General features: G+C 38.0%; 1 protein-coding gene across 1 annotated transcript; it reads left to right on the top strand.

Annotated features, from left to right (window-relative positions):
* The first annotated feature begins 2,993 nt into the window (after nt 1–2,993).
* LOC108714249 (5'-AMP-activated protein kinase catalytic subunit alpha-2) lies at nt 2,994–24,957 on the top strand. Its single transcript, XM_018258287.2, has 9 exons — nt 2,994–3,194; nt 6,257–6,398; nt 11,014–11,107; nt 14,893–15,037; nt 16,002–16,089; nt 17,681–17,905; nt 19,067–19,571; nt 23,570–23,696; nt 24,407–24,957. The coding sequence occupies exons 1-9, from the start codon at nt 3,101–3,103 to the stop codon at nt 24,640–24,642; spliced, it is 1,656 nt and encodes a 551-aa protein (XP_018113776.1). The 5' UTR covers nt 2,994–3,100; the 3' UTR covers nt 24,643–24,957.
* The last annotated feature ends 1,338 nt before the right edge of the window (nt 24,958–26,295 follow it).

Below are 26,295 nucleotides of genomic sequence, written 5' to 3'. Positions count from 1 at the left end.
GAGGAGGGGCAGACAATTACTTTCACTTTCCATTCAGCACTTGCTACATGTCACTGCTCTCCATATATTCCCCCTGTCTCTTCACCATTTAATTGTGTAGCCAGGGCATGGGGATGGACATCAGGTCCCGCATTCTGCTGCACAAACAAGATTTTGAGATGATGCAAGGCTTGCCTTAATAACAGTGTCCACTAAATGGCTCCTGCCTGCTTTCTGTAATTTTGAATTAATTAATTTTGACTGGAAACAAGAAAATAATTCAATATAAATTCAAATATTTTTTATAGTGTAATTAAAGTTCATTTCACTTGACTAATGTGATAAAATATGATTTTGAATATTTTTTTGGGTGACGGTCCCCTTTAATCTACAGCAAACAGCCTTTATTTTCCAAACTTTGAAAGTGAATTTCATTGGCATGCAAGCACCTACTGCACTGTACACTCACTACAAAATAATCTGTGTAGTTGGTTGGACCACATTAAAGGCATATGCAGGATGATGCATGTTTACAGGATAGAGAACAGGGAAGTATGCCAGAATTACTGCCTATTTGCTTATTACATGTAGGAAGGGAGTGGCCTTTTTGTGCTAATCACAAGCCTCACTCAGGAACAGTATTTGTTGCTTCCCCTAATTGGCCTAAGTCACATAGATTTTAGGATGTCCATTGGTTTTTGAAAGCTCTAATTCACAGATACAGTAGTTCTGGAGCACAGGATTTTTCTTATCCTACGTTTTTCTTTTTCTGTGATCTACATTGTTTTCCAATAAACTCCGTCATGTCCAACATGTGCGAGAAGTTCTGATTCTACAATACATTGATCAATGATCAATAATCAGGCAATTCAGGATTTGGCTGGAGACTTTAAAATCAGTCCTGAAAGTCAGAAGGATTTGCAGCACCTGCTACGTTCCTATCACTTGTTCTATTTGTGTCCCACGCTTAGTATTGCTATCTAGTCCTCAGCTCAGCTGTTGTGCTGACAAATGCCAGTCCTGGCAAACTATGTGTATGCATAGGAGTGTTTATATATTGTGCATACTATATACAGAGATAGTTGCACAGTCTTGAGTCAGTTGCTATGTATTTCATTTCAACTAATTGATAAGACTGTATAAATTCAAACAGAAGCCCTGTAACTATATATATCCAGCATGGCCCAGAGTTCACAAGGGAAGCATAGGGGTATATTTATCAAAGAGTGAAGTTAATAGTGAAGTTCCGCCACTAGAGTGAAATTCCGCCACTCTCCATTCATTTCTATGGGATTTTTATAGGTGTATTTATCAAAGGGTGAACTTTCACTTTCACCCATTGATAAAAATGCCTTTCAAAATCCCATAGAAATGAATGGAGAGCTGCAGAATTTCACTCTAGTGGCGGAACTTCACTCTTTGATAAATTGACCCCATAGTTGGTAGAATACTCCAAAAGCAATTGTATGTTTCACTTGAATGGGTCCTCTACGGTCACAGAAATACCAATATAAAATTTAATAAACAGAACCTCTCCTTTACATATACAGAAGAGAAATAATTCTTCTGTCACTTCTCATGGTTAATTTAAACATACCCATTATAACCTTTAGAGGTAGATTCACTAAGCGCTGAATTTGCGCTACCGTCCGATTTGCTCACATCGCAACACTTCGCCAGGAGTAGATTCGCCAGGACCACGCTAATTCACTGTGGCAAAATTCTGTGTTTCACCATCCACAATTTTTTATACAAAACCGCGTTACAGTTTTTCTGTAAAACAGCAAAAACCTTGTTGCATTTCATGTTAAAAAAAACCCACTGTGAAAATGGCCACTGAATTCAATGCGCCTAAAGACTTCAATCCACTGGGAGTGAAAAGAACACAACGAAAAAATGGCCAATGACTGTAATATGCTTCATGAATCATTTGCATTTTCTGACTTATTTAGCTTTTTCTTCAGCAGCTCTTCAGTTGGAGATTGCGGCAATCTGGTTGCTAGGATCTAAATTACCCTAGCAACCATGCATTGGTTTGAATAATATGAATAGGAGAGGGTCTGAAATAAAAGGATGAGTATTAAAAAGTAGTAATAACAATAAGGGGCAGATTTACATAGGGTCGAATATCGAGGGTTAATTAACCCTCGATATTCAACTGTCGAAGTTAAATCCTTCGAATATCGAAGTCGAAGGATTTAGCGATATTCGTTCGATCGAATGAAAAAGAACGATTAAATCCTTCGAATTGTTTGATTAGAAGGATTTTAATCTATCGATCGAACGATTTTTGCTCGCCCAAAAAAAGATTGCTAAGCCTATGGGGACCTTCCCCATAGGCTAACATTGACTTCGGTAGCTTTTAGGTGGCGAATTAGGGGGTTGAAGTTTTTTCTTAAAGAGACAGTACTTTGGCTATCTAATGTTCGAATAGTCGAACAAATTTCGATTCAAAGTCGAAGGTTGAAGTAGCCAAAAAAAACATTCAAAATTCAACGTTTTTTTTCTTCTATTCCTTCACTCGAGCTAAGTAAATGGGCCCCTAAATGTGTTGCCTTACAGAGCATTTGTTTTATAGATGGGGTCACAAGGAGGCAAATAACTCAAAAACTATAAATAATTAAAAAAACTAAGACCGATTGAAAAGATGCTTAGAACTAGCCGCTCTATAACATACTAAACTTCAAGGTGAACCGTCTCTTTAAAGCAATGGAAGCAAACACTTTCCATACAATGGACAAAGCCTGGGATTCGTTACAGGCTGGAAGGACACAATGATGACCCCCTGCCTCAAGCACCAATTAAATAACTGAAGTGAATGAATGAAGTTTGCAAAGAAAGAGTAAACTAGAATTAAATGCTATATAAACAAGCAGCTAAAAAAAAACACTCGCAGAAGGAAACAATACGTAACCAATGGATGTATTTCAGTACCCTGGGCAGCAACTGGTCATTGCTCCTGCGATCTAGGACCTTGCAGGGCCGCCCGCTCGTGCACAGCATGTGGACACGCCCCTTAGGCCGCCCAGATACAGACTCTGTTAGGATCCAGCCTTTGGCACGCACCTGTCATTGCCTGTGCCAGCTGCATTGTGGGTACACAGTCGAATAGGATGCAAAGATGGCTGAGAAGCAGAAGCACGATGGACGGGTTAAAATAGGACACTACATCTTGGGGGACACGCTAGGAGTTGGCACCTTCGGAAAAGTGAAAAGCTGAGTATATTCCCCGGAGCTTTGCTGCATATTACATATACTTTTAACGGCACCCCTTAATGCAGAGCAGAACGGGATGCTCCTTGAGTAGCGGGGGAGGTGAAGTGATTCAGGTGCATGGAACCTCCCTTGCGCACAATGGATCATGCCGGCACTTTATACGAGTGGAAGCACACAGGCTGCACTGTCACATTACACTACTCACATGCTCAGCATCTTTGCTTGTTTTTCAGGGGAAAAAAAGTCACAGTGTGCGTTCAGTGATCCTTTGCAGTTTGTTATTTGTTCAGCTTTTAGCTGGGTGCTTCTAAAGGGATGCTGAAGGGGTTCCTTTAACCTCTGAAGCCCTGCTGCTGTGGGAGTTAAGGTGACATTGAGGGCAGGGAAAGGGCAGAGGCAGTGTCTTTGTTTTCATTCAGCATTATAAACAGTAAGCAGTGTAAATAGGGTTCCAGTAACATATCAGCTATGCGTGACTGCCAGCGTGTGCCTTAGTATGTGCGTGAGCTGCTGTACACTCCCACAAGCTCTGTGGTGCTATGGATTTAATAACTGCTGCTGGGTGGCAATGTGCCAGAGGAGAAAAAAAACTAGAGCTTTTTTTACATTCTCATGGACTGGACAGAAAATGATTTCTTCAATTTTCAATTAGAGACTGTTTTACAGCTTATAATGAATTGAATTTGTTCCTGTTGATCTCAGGATGAAGGAATTGTTAGTTGTCATGGTAAGTATAGATAGACAGGGTGAAAACCGGACAAATCACTTCTTCACAGCTAATTTATCTGTAATTTTATTAGGGCACATACAAAGCACTATTATACCTATTGACCTATTGCCATGTATTAGCTGGGCAATCAGTCGTGGATTTGCAGTAGATTTCTATTCAATAGCAAAGATGTAGCTTTTTTATACTACTATATAGTAATGTTGCCTTTAAAGTCAAGCAGGTCCTTAAAAACACTGTCTGCTATATCAGAGAAATCTGCTGTAATCTATAAGAAAACCCCATTTTAGTGCCAAGTTGCTTTACAACAGAAGGTCAGGAGCACCCACCACAACACATTTGAAACCTGCTTTTTAAAGGCATCGGAAATGTAGGGCTTTCAGCTTCAGTTTATTTCTTCAAATAAGAAAACCTTTCAGGTTTTTTTGGCCACCTTTAGTTTAATTATTTCATGTGTTATCTCATGAATACTAGAAGCCTATGAGTACTGGCACAAAAGATTAGTCGTCTGCGATAAATCTTCGCTATTGCAGGTATCTAATCTCCTGCAGATGCGTTGCCACCGGCAATTATGTTTTTTCACAAAAGGTTGCACAAGGTTGCAGAAAACTTTAGGAGACTTTGGAAATACCGAAGCGTCAGATATTAGCATTTGCAGGAGTTTAGCTGTCTATAGCAGAGAAGATTTATCAAGGGCTTCTTATCTTCGTGTGTGCCACTACCCCAAGGGAAGGTAGAAGATCATTAAACTGAATGAACAACATAAGGAAGGGTTTAATAGTACAATGGGGCTTATTTACAAAGTTCAGAATATCATGCATTGCAGAAACTAGGCTTAAAAGAGAACTAAAGCTTTACTAAAGTAGTAGGCTAGAAATGTACATTATTTTTTGTACCAGTCCAAGTACAAGTCCAACCACAGCCCTATAGCAAGGAATATCTTTGCCTCCGAAGATGTCCCAGTAGCTCCTCATCTTCTTTTCTGCTGATTCACTGCACATTAGGGTTGCCACCTGCCCAGTTTTGACCCGGATAGCCAGGTTTTTTTGAAGGGCTGCCCAAGTCAAAACTGTCTGCCCCATTTTATAAATCAGGAAAACTGGGCAGGATTTCCTATGATTCACGTGGTGACCAGCCAATCGCCAATCACTGCTTCTTAGCCCCGCCCTTGCCCGGATTACACCCGGCAAAAAGGTGGCAACCCTACTGCACATGCTCTGAGCTGCTTTCAGATGCTGAACTTAGGAACAAACTCTAAATATACAGTACACATAAAATATAAATGTCACAATATAAGGCTGATTAGATAATTACAACATGTCAGCTCGGAAACCAGTGCAATTAGCAGAATGTTAACAATCAGCCCTGTTGCATAAACTTACAGGCAAACCTAATTTTCTGCTTCATAATATGCGACAACCCCTAAGCTTCGCTTATCGCCCACTGAGCATGTGAGTGTCATAGACACTTTCCAAGATGGTGACCCCCTGTGACAAGTTTGAAGTTATGGTTCATATTCATTTTTAGGGTTTAGTTCATCTTTAAGCAACCATGTTTTTTTTTTGTACTGTTGCGTTTGCGTTAGGAAACAGCGTATTAATGAGGGAGGGGGCCTCTCTGCTCTCAGACACGTTTCAAGCCTCCTGGTGCACTTTCTCAACATGTCATGTATTTTAGTCTGCAATAAAACTCCACTTTAGCAGTCATACTGTATTCGTGAGTGCTATCTCCGTTGCCCTAACGGAGCATTATGCTACAGGCGAGCAGCTGCTGCTTATGGGGATTGATGCACTTGATTCAAACCTGTTTCAAAGCTCTTGGTAAAGGGGTAAAACCCCTTTTGAGTGAATGGTTCTGAACATTTTTTTGAACATATTAAGATGACACCTTTCTTCTATCTTTGTGGATACCCTTGCATCTGCTGCTGCAGGATTTTCTGATGAATGATGCACCGGAGTTAATAGGAGTTTGATTTCATTTCAATTACCTTGTAGTGGACTTTTGATAATGGATAGCTTAATAGTTGCTCTTGGCAACTGCTCTTGTACAGTTGTTTGTAAAACAGCCTTATTATCTCAAAACAAGTGAATTGGCAAACTATATATGTAATACTGTTTGTGGCACACTAAAGGCCCAAACCTCTAATTTGAATATATTTACTAAAAGTGTTTTTAGATGAATATGAGTGAAAAATATGTCTGTAGTTTCCCAAGCTGGGGAATCATATATTTTTTTGTTATTTGCCTATATGCTCAGGTGTCGTGACAATTATATACTAATATACTTATGTACTAAAATGTCTGATAACCTATATACCATCTGACTCTCTTTCAGTGGGTGAACATCAGCTGACAGGGCACAAGGTTGCAGTGAAAATATTAAACAGACAAAAAATTCGTAACCTGGATGTTGTTGGCAAAATAAAGAGAGAGATACAAAATCTAAAGCTTTTTCGGCACCCTCACATAATTAAATTGTAAGTATTTCTATTTCATTCCAATGGTTTATCTCATATTTTAAAAACTCATGCAGAGGAAAGGCAACTGATTTCTTAACAAAGTTTATTATGCTTGATTTCATAGAAAATGTTAAGTAATATTGGTAAAAAATTTTTATACAATTAGGGGCCCATTTACTTAGCTCGAGTGAAGGAATAGAGAAAAAAAACTTCGAATTTCTAATGTTTTTTTGGCTATTTTGACCATCGAATGGGCTACTTCGACTTCTACCTTCGACTTCGAATCGAACGATTCGAACTAAAAATCGTTCAACTATTCGACCATTCTCTTTAAGAAAAAAGTTCGACCCCCTAGTTCGCCACCTAAAAGCTACCGAAGTCAATGTTAGCCTATGGGGAAGGTCCCCATAGGCTTTCTAAGCTTTTTTTGATCGAAGGAATTTTGTTCGATCAATGGATTAAATCCTTCAAATCGTTCGTTCGAACGAATAACGCTAAATCCTTGGACTTCGATATTCGAAGTCGAAGGATTTAACTTCGACAGTCGAATATCGAGGGTTAATTAACCCTCGATATTCGACCCTATGTAAATCTGCCCCATAAAGTTCTTATAGAAAAGGCAATATTGCAAAAATACAAAAAATGCAAAAGAACTGTTGTGCTTTACAAAATAGTAATCTCTTGATCAGGATTAAAGGAATGTAAGGTTTGTTTCACATGAGCAATGAGAAACTTGTCTACAGTGTGGCTTGAGGCTAAGCAGCATTGTTGTGCAAGGCGATCCGCAAAGTAAGCCACTGCTTGTGTTCTGGCACTCACATTTCAGTTGGCTGTTGATAGACAGACCACAATAAACAATTTATTGCTAGCATAATAGTGTGGCTTTAGAACTCATACAGGGGAATGTAATAAAAGTCGCAAAGAGCAAAACAATTTGCACCAATAAGACTAAAAATCCACATCTCGCAATGTAAATATTGTTCCTTAAACTGTTATTGCATTGTGAATTTTAATTGCGCATTGCGAATTTTAATTACGCACTCATAAGAAGTGCTTGAAGGTGTCGTAATCTTTTGGAGCAAACATAACGACTTTTTCAGTAAGAAGTTTTATTACATTGACTGCGCATTGGCGCAAACTATAAAATTCGCAAACAGTCTTTCACTGTCGGAAGTGGTCGCTAAACAGTTTCCGGGCTCGCAAAAGCTATATTAAATTCGCACAAAGCAAAATTTGTTCGCGCAAAGGCATAACTCTTCGCATTGCGAATAGTTTTTCCATTAGCGATTTTTATTACATTCCCCCGATAGGCTGCAAATTGAGTTAGCCATACAGGTATGGGATCTATTATCCGGAAACCCGTTATCCGTAAAGCTCTGAATTACAGGAAGGGCATTTCTCATAGACTCCATTTTATCCAAATATTTTATAATTTTTAAAAATGATTTCCTTTTTCTCTGTAGTACTAAAACAGTAGCTTGTACTTGATCCAAACTATATAAAATGAATCCTCATTGGAGGCAAAACAATCCCAATAGATTTATTTATGTTTTCATGATTTTTTAGTAGATTTAGGGGCAGATTTATTAAAGATCAAGTTTTCGAGGGTAATTTTTAGTCAAAAGTAAATTTTTCAGGTTAAAAAAACTAAAATTTTTCCAGATTTATATACACCGACCTTGGAAATAGCTTGAATCCGAAAAAACCTGTCGAGCTCATGTAGAAGTCAATGGCAGGGGTCCCTTGAATAATTTGAAGATGTTTGTAGCCTTCATGATGTTTCAATTTTTTTCAGTGGGGTTTGAACAAATACTCGAGTGATTCAAGTTTTTTTTCGCCGAACACTCAATCAATTCGAGTTTTTGGGTTGTTAACCCAGAACTCGCTGATTCAAGTATTTTTAATTCAAGTCCATTCATTTTTACACTTGAATCAGAGTGAGTCAGATGGAATTTATAGTGCAACCAAATATTTTCTTTGCTGTCAAAATAGTGTGCAACTGCATGACTTGACCAATCAGATCTAGGGACGAGCTAAATATTTTGCCACACAATTACGCCTATAGATTTTGTGCAGTTTGAAAAATTTACCATGAAACAAACGGCCATTAACTTCAATGCGCTTGCCGACTTTTTTGTTTTTTTGCTAATTTTCGGCAAAGCGAAACAGGTCAGATTTGCTCATCACCAGTTGGATCAGATATTTGGGTTCACAGACTGAACACCCACACATACTCAGAGGAAGTGATCACTTTCAAAGCTCACTTATCCTTTATAATGTTGATCTCCCACATGAGTGTCTGTGAGCAATCTCATCTCTAATTTGTCTTATAGCCAAAATAAAGGATTTTGCTTACTGGAGACACAAATAGTTACCTATGAGGAGACCGTTTCCACTCCTCCAGGTAGGCAAGGCTAAAGCCAGCTGAAACTATAAAAGCTATGGATGGAAATCTGGGTGGTGCCTCAAAAATGAGGCAAGTAGAGTCCCTTACTTCTTCTTACAAACAAATGAGTTGGTTAAGTTGCAAAGCTTAGAAGACATTTTGCCTGAATGCTTTCTTAGATGGAAGAATTGTTCTATAATGGCACACAAGGTTTGAAATCATGAAGTAGAAGCTCTGCATATCTTCTTTGGTAGATTGGGGTTTAATCCCTTCAGAAGGAGTCAATCTGTGGGTTCTAGCAAATTCCAGAGGTGCTGCTGTAAGATGCAATAGACAGTCACTATTTATTGAGCTGGTGGGGGCTGTTTGCGCCTCTGTGTACTTTAAACTCCAGGGTCTATTTTGAATTCCAGTCCAGACCTGTCTGTGATTGAACCTTTTCAGTCACAGCTTCTTTCCTAATAGTCATCTTTGCACGTTTGTTTTGAGTGGAGAGTAACAACATATTCTCATTCGCTGATGCCTCTGTTATATGCACAGTGTTCCAGTTCTATCCTCTTTCTTGTATGTGCAAGACTCTTTCTTGATCAAAAGTGATTCTCTGGAACACACATTATTATTACACGTTAATTAATTTAGGAGCCTGTGGCATGTAAGTAACACCTTCCTCCTGGACTCCCCTCTCTCTATATACACTCAGAGGGAACACAGAGAATGTGCTCTAAGGAGACAACAGTCCACTATCATGTAAAGGGTTGGAGGCCTGATAACGTTTGACATTTGAGGCAAGATTTTGTGGCTTGTTGTAATGGCCCAGAGCCTGTGGTGGATATGTGTGCTTTTAGGATCAGTAGGAACCCATCCTGTATAAAGTCTAGAACTTGGTGTATGGAAGCAGCAGCTGGTGGAAATCCTCATTCCCAGGAATAAACATGTCTCCAGATTTGTCATATGTAAGAGAAGTTTAGGGCTTTCTGCTTTACGCAAAACAGAGCAGTAAAAACCCAAACTACTGGTGCAACTAACTATTTCAGCCATGTGACTACTGTCATATTGTCCATTTGTATTTCATCTGACCTTAAAGGGGATCTACGCTCAGGTTTTGCATAATGGAGGAATACATAATTCTATACAACTTTCCAATCAGTGGTGTAAATTTGTATTTAGCTGATCCTAAGTTCACATTCTGCAGGCTCTGCACTGTAATCTCCAGTGGGCAGGGCCCTCTATACCTCTTGTATCAGTCTGTAAGTTGTATGTTTGATTTATTTACCCATTAACTGTACAGCACCCCAGAATGTGTTGGCACTTTTTAAAAAATAATGAGCTTCTCTTTCAATGTAAAAAAATATTGTTTCTGTGTAAATAGACGTTTTTCTGGACCTGACATTGTAAATGATTATTTGAGCTGCTTCAGAAATGTTGTCAGTCCTGTCCTCCTGGGGGCTCATCTCACTGGGGAGTACATCAGTATCTTAAATAAAGAGAAAAAGAAAGTTCAATATTATAAATATAGAATGCTTTTTGGGACAGCTCTCCAGTAATGAATTTATCTTTATTGTTTATGAGAACATTTAATTCTATTTACAGATCAACCAAGTAAGGTAGCCCTAGGTTATGTATTCACAGTAGACTAAAATATACAAGTTGCCGTTGTTGGTATGAGAACAAACATATCCTAAACAGAAGTGGAAAATGTCATTAAGATGCACAATTATTATAATTATATATAAACAAGTAGAAGAAACCATAAAAAGATTTTACTGTTCTACTAAAGAGAATGTCTTTCTAGATAGGATTCAATATTTTGTGGATAGAATAAGCTGTGCACCTGATTTATTGTGTATGTATCCAAATAAACTGAAGATATACTCTCTCTATATCCTCTATGTTTAAAAAGAGAATATTTTCCAGTAACTAAATACTTCTGATTCTAAACATTAGAGTGGCGCACCTATCTCCTACTTCTAAAGGCCCATAAAACACACACACACATGCTAGCTAGGGTCATATGACATAGACTTAATGTAATAGTTACATAGTTACATAGTTAAATTGGGTTGAAAAAAGACAAAGTCCATCAAGTTCAACCCCTCCAAATGAAAACCCAGCATCCATACACACACCCCTCAATTAAAAGTTATTTTTCCCCTGATGCCGAGTTATGAACATAATGGGCCAGTGAAAGACAAAATGTATGTATGTAATGCATACAGACTATTGACTATAGACAATTTTCTTTTCAAGATACCAAGTCATTAGCACTCCAACGGATTTTTTCATGGTCATGGAGTATGTCTCTGGGGGAGAATTGTTTGACTATATCTGCAAACATGGAAGGGTAAGTTGAGCAAATAGCCTCTTTTGTGGCAGTTTTATCACAGAACAAGTTTATATATAACAGAGGCACACTATAAACACTTGATCTGTTGTAGAACTTCCTATTTGAACAACCCATAGGTCCTTAACACCTTAAGGCTCAGAGTTTTCTTTGCATGTCTTTGGTAAGTACCTTGTCTTCCACTATTCAGTTGCTAACAGTGTAATCCCAGTGTAATCCCTTGAAGTAAAATACAACACTATGTACTGTTTTATAGTGAATAATATTATACAGAGTTCTATGACCATAAAGGAAGATACTGGTATACAGGTCATGGAACTCTGAGGTGACTTCTAGTATCCTCATCATTTTTACAACAGGGGTACATTATATAATATAATACACAAGTTTCAGTGAGCCATGAAAGAAAATACATCACTAAGCACCGATTATAATTGATGACATGATTAAGTACCGTTTATAAGGATATCATTTGCAGGATATAATATACAGGATATATAGGGCTCTTGTGTGTCTATATATATATATATATATATATATATATAGAAACTGGTGGGTATGAGCCGCACACCCTAAGTCAAATCACTACCTGGGTGCTCAAGCTTGAAGTGTAAATGCAGGATACGAAATGATGGCACTCACAGGATTTTCGACAAAAAGCAAACAAAGGAGTAAAAAAAGAAAAGGTTTATTTATCCAACGTTTCGGTTCCACACAGGAACCTTTGTCAAGGAAAATCCTGTGAGTGCCATCATTTCGTATCCTATATATATATATATATCTATATATATATAAAAAAAAAACAAAAAACAAACAAACCGCACTCCAAGGACTTCGTGTCTCAAAAGCCAAGTGAAGGTTTATTCTTGATCAACGTTTCGGTGCTCCAACTGAGGCCTCAGTTGGAGCGCCGAAAAGTTGAGCAAGAATAAACCTTCACTTGGCTTTTGAGACACGAAGTCCTTGGAGTGCGGTTTGTTTGTTTTTTGTTATACTGATGTGTTGACCGGCACCCAGGCATTTGAGGACATTAGAGTGTACCAGTTCAGTTGTATGGGATATATATATATATATATATATATATATATATATATATATATATATATATATATATATATAGAAACTGGTGGGTATGAGCCGCACACCCTAAGTCAAATCACTACCTGGGTGCTCAAGCTTGAAGTGTAAATGCAGGATACGAAATGATGGCACTCACAGGATTTTCGACAAAAAGCAAACAAAGGAGTAAAAAAAGAAAAGGTTTATTTATCCAACGTTCCGGTTCCACACAGGAACCTTTGTCAAGGAAAATCCTGTGAGTGCCATCATTTCGTATCCTATATATATATATATATATATATATATATATATAAAAAAAACAAACAAACCGCACTCCAAGGACTTTGTGTCTCAAAAGCCAAGTGAAGGTTTATTCTTGATCAGAGGCCTCAGTTGGAGCGCCGAAACGTTGATCAAGAATAAACCTTCACTTGGCTTTTGAGACACGAAGTCCTTGGAGTGCGGTTTGTTTGTTTTTTGTTATACTAATGTGTTGACCGGCACCCAGGCATTTGAGGACATTAGAGTGCACCAGTTCAGTTGTATGGGATATATATATATATATATATATATATCTATATATCTATATATCTATATATCTATATATATATATATATATATATATATATATATATATATATATATATATATATATATAAAACACACAGTACAAAGGCTGAAAATAGATGCACTTTAAGGAAACGTTAATTTCCTCTTTTTTCTTTAAGCTTTGCTTATAAACAAAATCAAACAGAAGTCTCCTTGGCCTTGCTGTGTTTCAAAAAAACAGCAGTTCTTTCATGATTTCATGACTGAGCGGATCTATCTTTATAGAACAGGATTAAGACCACGGTGGTCTGGGGCCTAAAACTCATTGTATATATGCAGAATGTGAACCCTTACTAAGCAAGACAAATTATTTCTGCTTTAAATAACCTTTATATGGCACCAACATATAGGCAGTGCTTTACAGAGAATGGTTAATCACTTACACAAGTGCTTGCCCAAGTGAATCTTACAATATAATTTTCTTACCACAGACACAAAAACACATACCATGACCAACTTAATAAGAGACCAGTGTCCCTACCACTATGTTTTGGATTGTAGTGGGAAACCAAGAACCCAGAGGAAACCCACACAAACTTAAATGAAAGGAAAAGCCTACATGGCCGTTTAAATCTGTAAATGTATCAAAACTGTCAAAACTGTTAATAATCCAGTTCTAAGAAGCATGACTGATATGGAAATATTGATGAATAGAAATATTTAAAAAATATATTATTGTACCTTTTTTTAGCTTTCTGTGCAACACTACACCTGTCCTCAATGGTTCATGAATAATTTATGTGGGTATCTTGCGTGATATTTTCATTTAGGAAGTACAAATCAGATTATAAAGGCACAATTACCATTGTTAGGAATATAAATGGGTACAGAACTGCACTTTATAAAACAGCGTACACAAAGAGATTGCTCCTACTTACGCTTGGTTGTTCTAGAACTGTGCACCACTTTGTTGCTACATAAAACACAAGTTGAAATGGAGTGTCCACAAGGGAGCCTTAAATATAAAATCTGCCTAACCAACCAGTAAATACAGGTTTCTTGCATCTGGCCTGTTGCATCTTATGGTGACGCAACTGAAGTGCATGCCCATACAGTGTTGGACTGGGGGTCCGGGTCGCATCAGGAGCGCTGGCACCCCTACCGGCCACCAGCGACAACCCCCCCGGCCCCCATCCCCAGCTGCAACCCCCCTCCCCGGTTTCCTAACACCGCCTCCACCAGCCCCCACCCAGTGCATACATTGATTTTTGTTTTTGCTGATGCAGTGGAGGAAGTAATGGAGCAGCACCCAGGGTCTCATCAGGGAGCAGGTCTTTGTCGGCGGGGCCCACAAGGTTTTTTCCCTGTCTCCTACTGGCCCAGCCAGAACCTGTGCCCAAGTCACATCTTGTGCTGCTCCTTACCTCCAAAGTTTAACCCATTTGCAATTTAATTATTTTACCTCTTCTATCCAGAGCAAATTTTTTGCCTGATTTTAGTGGGTTTAATCCTTTGGTAAGAATATTGTATTGTGGTTAAAAATGGAGAACTGAGCCTATTTTTGGATCTTGCACTCCAACACATAATCAAAGCGAGCGTTTCTTCTCAAAGAGATCCAAGACTTCACTTAAAAAAATAAGCTTCTTTACAATGTTACGAACAAAAATAAGCGCATACTAGAAGTGTATGTTTTATTAGGATAGACGATGACAGATTCTGATAAATGCACCCAGTTTTCTCAAGCTATTAAAAATTCTGATGTGTTCAAATTTTTCCTAGTTAAACAAAAAAAAAACATAGTAGATCTGTGTGCCATGCTCTCATTTATCTTCCCTTGGAAATGCATTTTTCTCAGAGGACTGTCATAGCACAGTATCAGTTTTGTGTGGTTTGGAAAATGTAATACCAAACCTAAGGAATCCAGATGTCAGACAACTAAATTGTGTGTGTCGTGATGAGTGAGAAAGCACGGTGGAAATAATATAACAGTGGCAAACTGCTGATACCTGGCTATAAGATGTATAATGCTTATGTATTAACTTTTCATTGGTATAACGATTAAGATGACAGAAAAGCATTTTAAAACCAACATATCTGTAAACATGAAGCAAATAAAGCATAACTAACAACTTTGTTAGGAAATCAAGTGCATAATTAATTGGCTTTATATCTCGTAGGTTGAAGAAGCAGAGGCACGACGCCTTTTTCAACAGATCATTTCTGCTGTAGATTACTGTCACAGACATATGGTGGTTCACCGTGATCTGAAACCAGAGAATGTGCTGCTTGATGCACACATGAATGCCAAGATAGCTGATTTTGGTATGTGACTTCCCAAATATTCTAGGAATGTATCCAGCAAACAGGTCATTTGTTGAAGGTTGTCAGTATACAGTCATTAGTTGTGCAGGGATGCAGAACTCTACAATTTCAATTAATATTCTGTTGTTGTTAGCTTGAAAAACTGCCCATTGTGAAAGGGAAAATATGTTATTATTGTGTTTTGTAGTCTAGCCATGTAGAGCATACATTTACTGTAGGAACACAGGAAAGCAATTAGGCATTAAACATCCCCTTGTAAGGGCTCTTACTGACGAGCGTTTTTACCTGCGCTCCCCTGCTTTCCGTTTTTCTGCGTTCAGCCGCAGGGGAGCGCAGGAATAGACGCATTACATTTTTTTCCAATGGGGCTGTACTCACACAGGCGCGTGTAGGCACCGAACGCAGGAAAAATGCAGCATGTTGCGTCTCAACCTGCGTTCGGAGCCTACACGCGCCTGTGTGAGTACAGCCCCATTGGAAAAAATGTAATGCGTCTATTCCTGCGCTCCCCTGCGGATGAACGCAGAAAAACGGAACGCAGGGGAGAGCAGGGAAAAACGCTCGTCTGTAAGAGCTCTAATAAAGATAACCATTCCTGAAGCTGCACAGTTATCAAAGTGTGTCTGTTGTTAGCCAGCATAACTAGTTGTGCCTATTTTGCTGGAATCTCTTATATGACCTTGCACTAGAATTGTTATGGCTAGTGCTCTATGGGTGTCTGTGTGTGTAAATATAAACAGGCAAATTGTAGGGAAAACTTTCAAATACACCTATAGCAAATAAATATTAGCACATGTTCATTGCAAGTATTCAAAGTTTGCTATTAAAGTTTGTAATATTTTCACTTATTGATGTTTCTGTTTAGTGCACTTTCTCTTCTGCACTTCCAAAAAATGCAAATGTTTTATAATGTAAGGCAAGTGATCTTACTTCTGTATCTTGTGTTTTAAATTGTTATTCATAGGATTATCTAACATGATGTCAGATGGGGAATTTCTGCGTACCAGTTGCGGCTCTCCGAACTATGCAGCACCGGAAGTCATATCAGGAAGGTATTGTATAATACACAAAAGCCATAAATAATAAATACAGCCTCTTAAAGTAGCTTAATCAAGTCATCATGTCGTGCTAACAGTACATAATTCTCTATGGGAAAAGTGTGTGCTAGGAGCTTCAACCTTTTCCTGTCAACTGAGACTCCACTTTGTGCCTTCCTTGGTGTCCTGCATCTCTACATTCCTTTGTTCGGTGGGTCTCATCTGGAAAAAACTTCTACACGTTTTGCACTCTTGTGCATTCTCAATAGAGCTCAGAATCCTATAATTTATCTCTGATGCATGATTCACTATTAACTGTATTCTGACTGCATTTTATAAATGTCAGCAGCACATACCAGCATAAACTAAACAATTAAGGTAAATAATGACTATGAAGATTTTCATTCATCCAGGTCATGGTATATCTAGTATAGGTAAATCTAAATGCAACTGGACTTGCTGAGTAATCAATGAAGACGTTTCTGACGTGCTCGGATGAGTAGTGAAATGTCTTCATTGATTACTCAGCAAGTGCAGTTGTTTTAGATTTACCTATACTAGATAATTAATGCACATAATTTAATTTTCATTGTTTGCTTGTTTTCATTCATTTTTACCTACAATTTTGTGCAGTGATGGCCCTACTAATAGAAGCTTGACTTTCATGTGGATTTCAGTGTGACTGTAGCAGTGAGCAGAACTTGTGCCTTTAGGGCCATTAAAAGATTCTGCTTGCTTCCACACCTACATTGCAAAGTCACTAAAAACATCAAAGCTGCCTGCTACCCTAGCTCCAGAGAGGAAGGGGGGCATCTACTGATACCATTGTTTCAGTTTATATTTAGTAGGACAAAATGAGCAAAAACATGCTATTTCACTGCTTGTTGTTATGAAAAGGTTTCATAGGGGAACAAAGGCTGCAGGAAATCCAAGATTAATTTATTGAGGGCTCCTGTTCTGTTTCTCATACAAACAAGGGAAAGTTGTCCTCACAACTGATTTTTAAACCAGTATGCGGGGTGCAATGAGGCTGTGACCACAACATTTATATAGAAAGTCATCTGCACTTAACCCATTATCAATATATTGAGGACATTCAGACATTTTGTGCATCAAGCTACTAAATATGCCTTACCCTTTGAACTAAATTTTGTGGTCACAGCCTCATTGCAATCAGTGGTGAGCACAGCTTTCCCTTGTTTGTTATAGTTATATGCAGTGGCCAGCTCCATGTTGTAGTTGGTATACAAATACACTTTTCTAGGTACAGGGACAGATTTACATAGCAGTCGCCCCTAGGCCCACTGCCCTTCATCGACCAGAGCAATGGGGATTTGTGTACGAGAAATTTAAAAAACTATCGTATCTCTTGCACATCCCCAGTGTTTCTGAACCAGTGTGGGATGGGCAGTATGCCGCCCCCTAAAATCCTGCCGCCCTAGGCCCGGGCCGTGGTGGCCTTTCCACAAATCCGGGCCTTTCTAGGTACTGATATGATATAGAGTGGGGGAGCAGGATTTTTAGAAATAATATTAATGCTAAATAATTCTATAATTATAATTAAATTATTATTTTTTAATATTAAAGTTTGTTCCTTTCTGTGTAGATTGTATGCAGGTCCTGAGGTGGATATCTGGAGCTGTGGAGTTATACTCTATGCTCTGCTCTGTGGAACTCTACCATTTGATGATGAGCATGTGCCAACACTTTTTAAGAAGATAAGAGGAGGAGTATTTTACATCCCTGAGTACCTTAACCGCTCTGCTGCTACATTGTTAATGCATATGCTACAAGTTGACCCTCTCAAGCGTGCCACCATCAAAGACATAAGGTAACGGTGCCTGTTATGTAACAAACAATGTAAATGCAAAATAGTTTTATATATGCTGACATGAAGTACAGAAAAAGCTCAATGAAGATTATGACCAATCCTTAGTACAGGTATGTGATCTTTTATCTGAGAGCGTAGTATCCTAAAAGCTCAGAATTAAGGAAAGGCCTTCTCAATGAAGTCCATTTTAAGGTACTTGACTCTAGCTAAGGTGCATGAATCCATATTAGTGGCAAACAATCCTATTGTGTTTTTTAATGTTTTAGTAGCTTTAAGGTATAGTGATCAAAATAAGCGAAAGCTCCTTTCTGGAAATGTGGAAACCCCCAGGTTCCAAGCACTCTAGATAATTCACACTACCTCAAGCTCAGAGATGTAAAACCACCACACCCAGAATCAGACTGACTGCTGACATTTGTATGAGGGTTCTGGGAGTTGCAGTTAAAAAGCAGGTGGATGACACATATTGCTGCTCTGGCTCTTGGCCTTTATTAAAAAGAATGCTTAAAAAGTTTTAGCAGGACTAAATGTGTCCCTGATCTGACCCCAGTCAATGAGCAAAATGTGGTTTAGTCTTGATTTTGAGTGATAAATGGAGGAGTGTAATTTGGAGCTCTGTTATGCTATGCAGAGCCAGTAACCATGGTAATGCATATCAGAGCATGAAATGTGGATTATGGATAATTTCACACATCCTGAAGTGGATGCCAGTAACATTAAGGAACACTTGTTCACTTTTTAGACTTTCAGCTGCGATCTGTTGAGTGACCTTTTCCCTTTTGCAAAGGATTCTGTGCTTGATTTGTTGTCAAAAACTATTTTATGCACTTCCCTCCATTTATTTGTTTTACCCAAATCTTAAGTGGGTTTTTTTTAAGGAAAAAGGCTGTAGTTTTCAGTAACTAGATCTGTGCAGTTCAGGAGTTATAATTATTTACTTCTATACCATATGAGACCCTGTCTACAGTCTATGTTCTCTAATTGTCTTCATAAAGTAGCTATGGATATATTTGGAAATACAATGTTATTACATATATATGTTGATGACTTTGTGTTGTACAGAGGAGATGATGGATTAGTAGGTGAAGGTGGTTTTATTGCAGTAATGTTTTGGTTTCATGCTTCAGTACTATTCCTAAAAAAGGGCATTTCTTTCCTCAGAGAACATGAATGGTTTAAACAGGATTTACCCAGTTACTTGTTTCCAGAAGACCCATCATACGATGCCAATGTAATTGATGATGAGGCTGTGAAGGAAGTGTGTGAGAAATTTGAATGTACGGAATCCGAAGTCATGAACAGTTTATACAGCGGTGACCCGCAAGACCAGCTTGCTGTTGCCTACCACCTTATAATAGACAATCGAAGAATAATGAACCAGGCCAGTGAATTCTACCTCGCCTCTAGTCCGCCAACTGGCTCATTCATAGATGAAAGCTCTTTGCACATCCCGTCTGGGGTGAAGCCACACCCAGAAAGAATGCCACCCCTAATAGCAGATAATCCCAAACCAAGATGTCCTCTAGATGCTTTGAACACCACAAAGCCTAAACCCCTAGCTGTGAAAAAAGCCAAGTGGCACTTGGGGATCCGCAGTCAAAGTAAACCGTATGATATTATGGCTGAAGTTTACAGAGCTATGAAGCAACTTGATTTTGAATGGAAGGTGAGTGGTCCTCCTAAATAGGAAATTGCACATCTAGAACTGTAATCCATCTGAAATTAGAACTACTGACATCCTATAGAACTGTAGCTCCAATTATGTTCTTCTTTCTGTGTGTTAATATCTCTACAGGTTGTGGGCATTGTGCATGTGTGAGAAATGTCACTTCAAGTAGTAATATTTACAAAGAAGGGAACTATTATTATTGCCTCTTCAAAAGGCAATACACCCTAATTCTGTGCAATCCACATAGCACGAATCCTCTTCTATGCAGATGCAGAATCCCTCAGACACTTATAGCATAGAATGTATTATGTTAAGCACGAATGCAATGTGTTGTTTAGTGAGGTTATTTTTTTTTAATGGGTTTCTGTTTCAATAATTCAAAGAAAACAGTGAATGCCATATCTGAAATAGATTATAATACTCCTGGTAATTATATCATGAACATTCTACAAGAAATGTCAGTGAGCTTTAAGCAAAGTTTATTGTAAAAGATGCACATACTGGGAATGCTATTTTATTTTATATAAACACGGGATCACTAATACATTTAATCTGAACTGAATGAATATGTTCATGAAGTAATATCCTGGTAGTGATCACAGAATCAAATTGATTCCACTATAAAAACCCTTATTCTGTGATGAGAGGTGTGCCCAGTACTCCTATAAACTCCCATTTAATTAAATAATTCACTTTTTTTTAAAAAGTATTTCCTTTTTCTCTGTAATAATAAAACAGTACTTTGTACTTGTTTCCAACTAAAATGTAATGAATCCTTTTTGGAGGCAAAGCAGTCTTATTTGGTTTAATTAATGTTTTAATGATTCTTAGCAGACTTAAGGTATAGATATCCAAATTATGGAAAGATCCCTTATCTAGAAAACTCCAGGTCCTGAGCATTCAGGATAACAGGTCCCGTACCTGTTTTTTTGATTGCTAACTTTTCTCTGCCTGGCAGTTGAATTTCTGGAGACTGCTCCAATTTGTATTTCTGTCCTAAAAAGAGTATTTTATGATAGAATATATCTTTGAAACAGAAAGGTTATTAGAATTTTTCCAGTAGTGTGCGGTTATGATGCTGGTGTGCGAGTTTTACTAATATGGATTGCTAGGTATTTAAAGGAGCAGTTCCTTCACAAAACTCATTTTGCAAAATTACATCTGTGCCCAATTATTTAGGTGCAAATACCCTGCACCTATTGACACAGACCACTGTGACTCCAGGTTTCCCCAATGTCAGTAGTAGCATTGTATGTGTTAGAAGAGGAGGCAGAACAGATCCCCTGGTGCTGCGTGCATCTATGTGGAGGTGCAAGGAAAAGCTGTGCAACAAAGTGCCTTCTAATTATTTCTCACGACGACTGCGGGCACCTATGATCAAGTGCAACTGCAGTTGTGCTTTGGAAATGAGCACTCTTATTTTATGTTAACTTGCTATTAGAACCCTTCGCTTATGGGAACCTGTTAATCACTAGTAGATATTTAAGAGCATTATGGAAGCAGGCCAGCCATTCCATACCCTGTACCAACACTACGGGGGTTATTTAATAAACCTCAATTTTTTTCTAGGGCAAAAACTTGGAGGAAAAAAACCTAACATTTTTCGAGATTTATTATATCCAAAAGCTGCTAAAAATCAGAATCTGACAATCCGACATCTCAAACCTGAGGTAGGAGTCAGATGTCCCTTTTACAGTTTAAGAATATCGTGATCTGCACTGGGTTTCGTCCGATAATCCGAAAAATTTGGGGTTTTCGGGAGATAACCTGAAAAAATCGTGTGCTCAATTTTATCGAGTCTTTTCCCCGACCTGACTTTTTTAGTTATTTTATTAATAAATAAGATAGAATCGTGTATGGAAGTTTGCCCAAGCTTAGTTAAACAAAAAGATGAGATAAATTTGAGTTTTAGTAAATAACTCCCTATGTATCAGTTGGCAGCAGTATCTGGGTGGAAGGGTTCCAGCTGCTATTAAAAGGTATGCATTTAGATTATCAGTCTCTGCAGCCCCTGGCCACTGACTAGCAGGTCTCTAACATCTCTTCTCCCCAGGGCCCTGGCTACTGACTTAAAGATCCATCTTGTAATTCCCCCTGGCTTATGCAACCCTTGACATGACTTTAGCTTGTTTTCACATTGTTTAAATACTTAAAATCTGGCCTCACCATCAGCAGCCATTTATAAAATCCTTGCAATTCGCTCTTCTTGAAAATTATCAGTCGTAGGTTTATTTTTAGCAAATTATTTGGTATAAGACTATACTATAACTGTAATCTAAGTACAGAGGTAAAAGTCTACCAGCAAAAGACCTTCTTCTGGTTTCTGATATTTAAAAGTGATTTACAATACTTTTTGTTGTTGTTGTGTCTAGTACTGTGGCTTATATTATGCATTTATCTTAACTTCTGTCCCTGTACAGACTATAAACAGTTTTTGCTTTTTTCAGCCCTCCCCATGTCTTCTGTCTTTCATCACAGTTGGGAGCACGTCTCCGGTGCTTACGTTACACCCCCCCCCCCCAACCCATCCAGCAGTTACTAAGAACAGTCCTGCAGCAAGAAAGACATTACACATATTCTCTTAACAGTGAAGTGTCCCAGCTATAAATGTGCACCCAGACTGTAGGGCCTTTCAATAAATCTGTTTGCCGAACAGGTTTTATTATTTTTATTACCGTCTCTGAGCAATAAATAGTTTGTTAGTCTCAACCAAATATGTTTCTCTGCAGACACATCATTCACGGTGTTGGTTGTGAAATTGATTTATTAAACCTCCCCTACAGTTTGGTGGATTTTTTCTGTGTAGTGACAGTTCCTCTTTAATATATATCCATTAGACAAACACGGTAGGAATGATTTACTTATATTTGGAATTATTTGGGAATTTTGGAATTATTTAAGTGCAAATGTGTTTTTTTTTACAGTAAAGTTGAGTTTGGAGCTTTGTTCTGTTATTACTAAAGTATTTTCAATATCCTTTGCTTTTGGCAAAAACTAATATAACCTATGGCAAAACTGTAATAAGTTATTCAGCAATGAATATGAATTTGTCCTGCAATTTACGAAAGCAGTTTACTTTTTTTTGCCTAAAAATTCCTGCTCCAGAGTTATGTAAAGTAATTTAACTTTTTTTAGTTGTTTTTTCCTAGTGATGGGATCCGTTACATGGAAACCCATTATCCAGAAAGCTCCAACTTAACGGAAGGCCATCACCCATAGATTTTAAGCAAGTAATTTACATTTTTAAAAAGTATTTTTTCTGTAATATTAAAATATAGTATATATATAAAATAATGTTGTATATTGTACTAGTTCCCAACAAAGATATAACAAATCCTTCTTGGAGGCAAACCAATCCTTTTGGGTTTATTTAGGGGCACATTTACTTGAGTGAAGGATTAGAAGGAAAAAAACTTTGAATTTCAAAGTGGTTTTTTTGGCTACTTCGACCATCGAATTGGCTACTTCGACCTACAACTTCGAATCGAATGATTCGAACTAAAAATCGCTTGACTATTCGACCATTAAGGTTTAAATGTATGCACTACGTAAGATATAGAGATCCTTAAAGTCTTTGGCCAATGATGTGTGTAAATGGAAAGACCTCTGTCTTTACCATATATGTACAAAAAACAACAAACATTCTGCACATATGTCTTATTTATCTTTTCCACCTTCTACCCTCTCAAGTGGCAAATTTTAATCTCTGACCACCCTAAGGGCCATCAGGGGAGAATAAACAACAGCATATGCATTAAATTCATTTGCTGCAAGTCATTTGCTGCTATTGACACAACCAAGACACCAGAATTTCTACCAGTTCAAGGCACATTGGCATAAATTATTGCTTTTTTCTTTTGTTTTTAGAACTTATCTACAGATTTCAATATTCTTCCCTACTCTTCTGTGGGTAATTCATTAGAAGTATCATCATTTGGCAAATGAATGTTGTTAGCTGTGAGAGTTGTAGTCTAACAGAATCTTTGGTACCATAGGTAGTTAATCCATATCATCTCCGTGTGAGAAGAAAGAATCCAGTGACTGGTACTTATGTGAAAATGAGTCTGCAGCTCTACCAGGTCGATAATCGCAGTTACCTTCTGGACTTTAAAAGTATTGATGGTAAGTAGAAATCTCATGTAGGTCTAGAGATTCTAGATCACCTTTTTAGCATTCAGTAGTCCTGGGATTTGTAGTTCAAGAGCAACTAGAGTACTACTGTTTTCACATCATTGAAAATGTAGTAGTAAATGCCTCAACAGAGATGCCATCTAACATAAGGGTGCTGCTAGGTCTAATAAGGCTCTCTTGCCTTTTAATACTATATTAAGCATGCACCATTTGTGTTTTATAAAGAGATTCCAGTAACATAAATTGTATTATATGTACTCCAAGAGCATGGACTAAATACAGACTGGAGCAGGAGCTGAAGCACAGGGAGACACATGGGCAAAAAGAACCCACAGACAGGGGCACAAGGTGACAGACAGATAGACAGGGACTGACTGAGGAAGATAAAAAGCTAAATACCTACAAAAGGGTAACAAATGAAATGTCAAGGACAGTCAAAGGTCAGGGCTGGTGGCCAAGTCGCAGGAACAGGCCATTAGTCAAGACAGTATCAGGTGAGAAAAGAAACAAATAGAAGCAGTTAGAACCATGGGGAACACAGTGTGTATTGTAATTAAAACCTGCCATTTACTTCATTCGGCTGCAAGTGGAGCTAATCTCTTCACATTACACAGTTTGGGGACGCAACAACTGATCTGAAAACTTCCCAATGTAATATACAGAGTAAACTGATTTAATGGTTTTTCAACTTTGTATTCCAGATGAAGTCATGGAACAAAAGTCAGGTTCTTCAACCCCTCAGCGTTCTTGCTCTGCAGCTGGCCTGCACAGACCACGCCTGAGTATTGACTCAACCACATCAGACTATTCAGCGCCAAGTGGACCTCTCTTTGGCTCTTTCTCAAGCAGTTTTAGTTTAGTTAACTCTCGCTTGGGCAGCCATACCATGGATTTCTTTGAAATGTGTGCCAGTCTGATTACAACGCTGGCTCGTTAACAAGCTTTGAGAATTTGCACAGTAGGATAGAATATTTTATTGATGATATTTATTGCCTCATGCATTGTGTACAGTGCAAGCTTTTTAGCACCTAGACCCCACAAACCCTAAAAGAGCTGCTGTTTAACGTACCTTATAATTAGAATTAAACTACACAATGGGAAGTGACATCCAGGATAATTATACTAAACAACTACTTAATTACTATTCAGTTTGCTAACTTATTAGTGAAAAGGACATGTATTTATTTTGATATTATGGTAGTAGAGTTATGAAAGCAGCTTTTATTTTTATATAAATATTACTCTCATTTTACACTGATGAAATTGCCTCTTCAATTTTACTGAATAGTATCTGTTATGCAAATAACAGAGGTTTAAATGAGAACTAAAGCTTAACAATTGAAGTAGGCTAGGAATGTTGTACAGGTATGGGACCCGTTATCCAGAATGCTCGGGACCTGGGGTTTTCCGGATAACGGATCTTTCCGTAATTTGGGTCTTCATACCTTAAGTCTACTAGAAATTAATCTAAACATTAAATAAACCCAGTAGGCTGGTTTTGCCTCCAATAAGGATTAATTATATCTTAGTTGGGATCAAGTACAAGCTACTGTTTTATTACTACAGAGAAAAATCATTTTTAAAAATATGGATTATTTGGATAAAATGGAGTCTATGGGAGACAGCCATTCCGTAATTCGGAGCTTTCTGGATATCGGGTTTCCGGATAAGGGATCCTATACCTGTACATTATATTTTGGGCTTCTGTATCAGCCCAAGGCAACCACAGCCCTTTAGCAGGGAAGATCTGTGCCCCCAAATATACCCCAGTAACTCCCCATCTTCTTTTCCACTGATTCACTGCACATGCTCTGTACTGCTGTCAGCTACTGAGCTTAGGGACCCACTCAAAATATACAATACACGTAAAATATAAGGCTTATTAGTAATTAATATAAATAATTACTACATGGCAGCTCAGAAACCAGTGCAGATTAGAATTTAATAATCATCCCTGTAACATCAGCTTATATTACAGGCCAACCTCATTTTCTGCTTGATAATTTCTGACGACCCCTATGTGAGCATGTGAGTGTCGCAGACACTTTCCAAGATGGTGACCCCGTTTGACTAATTTGAAGTTCTGGATCATTACTGCTATTGACAAGCTGTAACTTTAGGCTGGTGCAATAAGTGCAATATATAAAATATGACATTTTTAGCCATATTCATTTTTAGGGTTTAGTTCACCTAAAAAAAAGCTCCTGGAAGTAAAATTAATTCCATTATTTAATTTTTATGTGCAAAGCATTTATTCAGTAAATGGTTAGACATGCTGCTTTTGATGTACAGGTATGGTACTATTATGCAGAATGCTTTGGACCTGGGGTCTTCTGTATAACAGATCTTTCTGTAATTTGGATCTTCATACCTTAAGTCTTCAAGAAAGTCATGTTAACATTAAATAAACCCAATGGGTTGGTTTTGTTTCCAATAAGGATTAATTATAACTACGTTTGGATCACGTACAAGGTACTGTTTTATTATTAAAGAGAAAATGGAAATCATTTTTTAAAATTTGGATAAAATAGAGTCTGTGGGAGACGGCCTTTTCGTAATTCAGAGCTTTCTGAATAACCGGTTTCTGCAT

The sequence above is a fragment of the Xenopus laevis genome, chromosome 4L (assembly GCF_017654675.1).
Source record: "Xenopus laevis strain J_2021 chromosome 4L, Xenopus_laevis_v10.1, whole genome shotgun sequence".
NCBI classification, from domain to species: Eukaryota; Metazoa; Chordata; class Amphibia; order Anura; family Pipidae; genus Xenopus; species Xenopus laevis.
This window is presented reverse-complemented; position numbering and strand designations above follow the sequence as displayed.